General features: G+C 41.8%; 3 protein-coding genes across 3 annotated transcripts in view; 1 reads left to right on the top strand and 2 right to left on the bottom strand.

Annotated features, from left to right (window-relative positions):
- Positions 1-371: 371 nt before the first annotated feature.
- On the top strand, positions 372-1784 carry LOC138040406 (uncharacterized). Its single transcript, XM_068886141.1, has one exon. It carries the CDS (start codon positions 372-374, stop codon positions 1782-1784), a length of 1413 nt encoding a protein of 470 aa, XP_068742242.1.
- A 2154-nt stretch (positions 1785-3938) lies between these two features.
- On the bottom strand, positions 3939-4580 carry LOC138040407 (uncharacterized). The gene has a single exon (XM_068886143.1). It carries the CDS (start codon positions 4578-4580, stop codon positions 3939-3941), a length of 642 nt encoding a protein of 213 aa, XP_068742244.1.
- A 208-nt stretch (positions 4581-4788) lies between these two features.
- The window catches only part of LOC138040408 (uncharacterized), a 1053-nt gene continuing 841 nt past the window's right edge, over positions 4789-5000 (bottom strand). The window contains exon 1 of the mRNA XM_068886144.1: positions 4789-5000. This exon is cut by the window's right edge and continues 841 nt beyond it. Coding sequence (XP_068742245.1) covers positions 4789-5000 — 212 coding nt within the window.

A 5000-nucleotide genomic window follows, 5' to 3' on the forward strand; every position in this document is an offset into this window, starting at 1 on the left:
CATACTAATTAGTTTCTTTTCTTAGCTTTAACAGTTTGGTTTTTTCTGTTTTGTTTCGTGGTTGGGTGTTTTTATTCTGTTCTCGCCTTCATCCTTAATTATTCATGTTACATCTCACTTTGTTACACTATTTATTGCTCAACTTTAGTTTATTTCTCATTTGTCAACTGACGATGGATGATGTTTCATCCGAAACATGTATTGATTAAATATGAATTTCAAAAACATCGTATGGATCATCAAAGCGATATCTTACTTCGTGCTGCTAAGAAGTTTTAATAATAATAATAATAATAATAATAATAATAATAATAATAATAATAATGGGATATAAGTTGTTGAAGCCTATAAGCGCCAAGGTATGCTATCTAATGTATATTGATGATCTGAAAGTGTTTGCGTCCTCTGAAGCTAAGCTCAACAGAGTTTTAAAATCTACCAGTGCCGCCATGGGGGACATTGGACTAACATGGAATCCTAAGAAATGCAATGTGATTCATGTGAGGAAAGGGGCTCAAGTGCATGATGCAGCAGGTGTGAGGTTAGGTCACGAGGGGCCGGTCGTGGAAAGCCTGGACGCGAGTTCTAGTTACAAGTTTCTAGGGGTGAGAGAGTCTGTGATGCAGGATGAGAAGCTGGCATTGGAATGTGCGGCAAAGGCTTACCTGCAAAGGTTGTTATTAATTTGGAGTAGCCCTTTGTCTGATTCCAACTGTGTGACTGCAAGTAACCAGTTTGATCTTCCAGTCCTCTCCTATTTGATGTGGACTCAGCATTGGCCTATTACAGAGCTTAGAGTGATCGACAGAGAGGCGAGAAAGATAATATGTGAGAACGGAGGGAAGAATCCGCTAAGTTCGACGGCTATGTTGTATCTACCCAGGGACAAGAGTGGGCGTGGCCTACGCGCATTTGAGCAAGAATACAAGCTAACAAAAAAAATCAAATCTGCAATTAAGCTGTATGAGAATACAGATCCTACCATGAGGTTAGTTCAGAAGTTTGAAGAGAGGGCGAGTGAGAAGGGATCCACTTCGTTGGTTAAGGAGGCATGCAAAGACGCCGAGGAGCTGGACACGGGTTTCACTTTGAACTATCCGAACCCGTCATGCAGCCCGCGCCAAGCACCGGATATAGAATTCCTAGGGAAGAATGTTAAGGGTTATTTGAGGAGGACTGTGACGGAGAAGTTACAGGAAGAGATTGAGAGCGAGCAGTGGCATGGTCGCTTTCTGTGTGCACGGTGGCAGGACGAAGATCTGAGCATGGATGAGTGTTTTTCTTGGCTACGGGAGTGGCCCTCAGCACCCACCCACACGATTACCGGGCTACTGGAGCTTTACGAACAGCTCACCCCTACTAGAGTGTATACAAAGATCAAAACAGGAACTTCACAAGGAGAGATCACGTGTAGGTTGTGCGGAGGCGCTGCAGAAACTCTTGCGCATGTTCTTGCGGGATGTCCTGCTTTAGCACAGTCCAAGTACTTGGAGCGACACCACGCTGCACTTAAGGTGTTGCTCTTTGAGATGTGTAAAGACCTGCAGCTAGTAGACTCAGTACCACCATGGTACTCGTTAGTGGCAAGGAAGCAGTACCCTGGCTATGTCTTGGAACAGTGCAACGTAGTGATTGATGTGCTAGGTGGTTGGTCTAAAGATTTAGAGAAAACAATAAAGAAACTTGTGGGCGCTAGAGGAAAGGAGGTTCTCAGAAGGATGCAGAAAGCTATTACCTCAAGTTCGCTTAACATAGCGCGGGCCTTCAAGGCCACCGTCAAATAATTTTTCGAACTTTAGAAATTAGAGAGTATTAGAGAATTTTAAGAAATTTTTTTTATTAATTAATTAATTAATTAATTTTTTTATTAGGATTTTAGGATTTAGGATTTTAAGGATTATTATTATTATATTTTATTTTTAATGTATTTTATCATTTTAAAACGCTCTTTTATATAGAGACTTACGTTCCGTAAGAGGACATAGGCTACGCTTTGCGCCTTATGTACTTTTAATATTAGAGCATCCATACGTGTATACTGCAGATAATAATAATAATAATAATAATAATAATAATAATGATAATAATAACAATAATATTTATACAGGATAACCCCTTCAGTGTAATAAGCACTGGTATCAAAGGGGGTCCTGTTATTAAAATACTTAAGTAAAAATACAAAAATCCTAAAGGGTAAAAAAGACTAAGGAAACTGTTACATGGCCGATATCAATAAAATTGAGACGTAGATCTACACGAAATCACCTAATTGAGGAAGAAGTCTTTCGTGTCCCTTGAGAGTTCAATAAAGGATTCCTTTGATTTAATATGGCGAGGAATACCGTTAAATTCCATCGGGCCTGTAAAGTAAAAAGATCTCTTGGCGACCTCAAGGTTGACTTTTGGAAAATGAATGTCATTACAGCGTCTAGTCGTAAAATTAATGTGTGTACAGAAGTATTTAAGTTAAGATAATTTTTCAGATAAGGCGGTACTGAATCATCAAGGCATTTTCTAGCTAACAAGACAATATGAAGTTTTCGTCTATTAATCAAGGGTACTAGACCCAAAGTAGCATTCAGCTCTTTAGTATCGAGACCAGAATTTGGAAAAATTAACTTCGCAGCTCTATGCTGTAAACTCTCGAGTACATCCGAGTTAACTTTCCCACAGCCGTGCCAGGCCACATCACAGTAATCAAAAATAGATAAAATCATTGTCTTGTAAAGGCGTTCAGCAGCGGCCATGGGTATAGAAATTCTCAAACGCCTAAAAACACCCAACTTCCTCGAGACCGTATTGACCACGTGCTCAATATGGTTGTTAAAACTTAGGTGCTGATCAATCACAACGCTAAGGTATTTGAAAGACTCAGATCTTGTCAAAGAAGATCCATTGCAAGATAAGCTTATACTATCCTCCCGCTTAAGCCGTTGGTTTGAGCCATAAATTACATATTCAGTCTTGCTCATATTCAGAAAAAGCTTATTTTCTTGCATCCACGAAGAAATACGGTTGATATCATTGTTAAGGCTTGCTTCTAACTCAATAGCAGTTTTAGCGGTAAAAAACAACACTGTATCGTCTGCATAAAGCAGAACTTGCGAGAAGCAGATGCAGGAGGGCATGTCGTTTATGTATTTAAAGAGCAGGGGCCCCAAAATTGACCCCTGAGGGACGCCAGAAGCTATATCCAGGGGCGAGGAGAGAGCTTTGCCGACCTCTACGCGTTGGGAACGGCCTATCAAATAGCTAGAAAACCAAAGAAGAGTCCTGTTACATATGCCATATCTCTGTAGCTTGTTTAGAAGGACATGGTGGTCTATCGTGTCGAAGGCCTTCTTCAGGTCAATGAAGACTGCCCCAGTGAGAAGACCATTATCCATATTTCTACGGATTTCATCCACAAAAAGGGTGACAGCTGTTTCAGTGGAGAAATTCTTCCGGAAGCCAGATTGACAGGACGACAAGAGATTGTTAGCGTTTAAATAACTAAACAATTGATGATATACGACTTTCTCGGCGATTTTGGAAATTACTGGAGAATAGAAATGGGACGATAGTTATATTATAGTTATTTCTTCTCGGTTACCGGACTTGAACAACGAAACAACTCTTGAAGTCCTCCAGTCGTCCGGCACAAGACTCCAGATGAAAAGGAAAGGTTAATTGTCGCTGCTGGGCGACGATACAACTCTGCTGGTTCGTTTTGTACAACTTTATTCTCCGATTTACATTCAGAAAGTTCAACAACATCGCTTTCTCACGGACATTTTTTACAAAAACTCAACTCATCTCTTTTATACTTGTGGACGAGGTCCCTAGCAACGGGCTGACGTCATTGGTATCATAGCAACGCGGAAATGAAAGTTCAGGAAGCAGGAGGCACATCCCCGCCCCTAGTCGAGACACAATGTTTGTCGAGACGATTTTAAGTTCTACTCTTCCGCCTCCTGTACTAAACAAAGTTTTGTGATTGGCCTTTTATACTCTCTGAACTGAGTTCGTACTGTAACAGCTCGAACTAACCCATCCTGCCCAGGATGAGTAGACACGATTCTGGCCAACGGCCATACACCTCGCGGCTGATTTGGCTCAGCAACTAGGACAACATTTCTTTCTTTGAGGTTCTGTTTCTTCTCTTTCCACTTCATCCTTTCGGTCGGGCTGGAAAGGTACTCTTTGGTAAAACGTCTCCAGAAGAAATTAGCTAGCGCTTGGGACTGTCGCCACATCTTTGTCGAATTAATCTCTCTGTCACTAACTTCAGCATCTTCATAACTCGGATTTGCCCGCAACAGCAAGAAATGGTTTGGGGTTAACGCTTCAATGTCCCCTGCATCATTGGACACATGAGTAATCATCGGTCGACTGTTTAGTATTCCTTGTGCTTCGACTAGTGCGGTTCTCAGCACTTCTTTGGAAACAGCCCTGTCCGCCAGAATTGCCTTCAGCGTCTTCTTGGTACACTGTACTAGTCTCTCCCATGCACCTCCAAAGTGCGGGGTACTTAGCGGCTGAAATTTCCACTCGATTTCCTTAGGCGCACAGAAGTTTTCAATTCCAATTGTTTGATGCATTTCCGCAACTCATTATTTGCACCAACAAAGTTCGTTCCATTATCGCTGTGGATGTTCTGCGGTCGTCCACGTCGCGCTATGAACCTTTTCAATGCCATGATGAAATGATCTGTTGAAAGATCATCCACAAGTTCAAGGTGGCACGCTCTAGTACTCATGCAAGTGAACAAGCACCCGTATACTTTAACTTCACTGCGTCTTTCCTTAACTAACACATAGGTCCAAAAAAGGCAACTCCAGTGTTCCTGAACACCATTCCTGGCTCAAGTCGGCACTCTGGTAGACTACCCATTTGCTGCTCTTGAGGCTTTATTGTCTGGCGATAACAGCAGTTGCACTTGAATTTCGCGCTTCGCACTACTTGGCGACCGTGGATGATCCAATACTCCTGCCGAATTTGATTATGCAAGTGCTCAGTTG

The sequence above is a fragment of the Montipora capricornis genome, chromosome 3 (genome assembly GCF_036669925.1).
Source record: "Montipora capricornis isolate CH-2021 chromosome 3, ASM3666992v2, whole genome shotgun sequence".
In the NCBI taxonomy this organism is placed as follows: Eukaryota; Metazoa; Cnidaria; class Anthozoa; order Scleractinia; family Acroporidae; genus Montipora; species Montipora capricornis.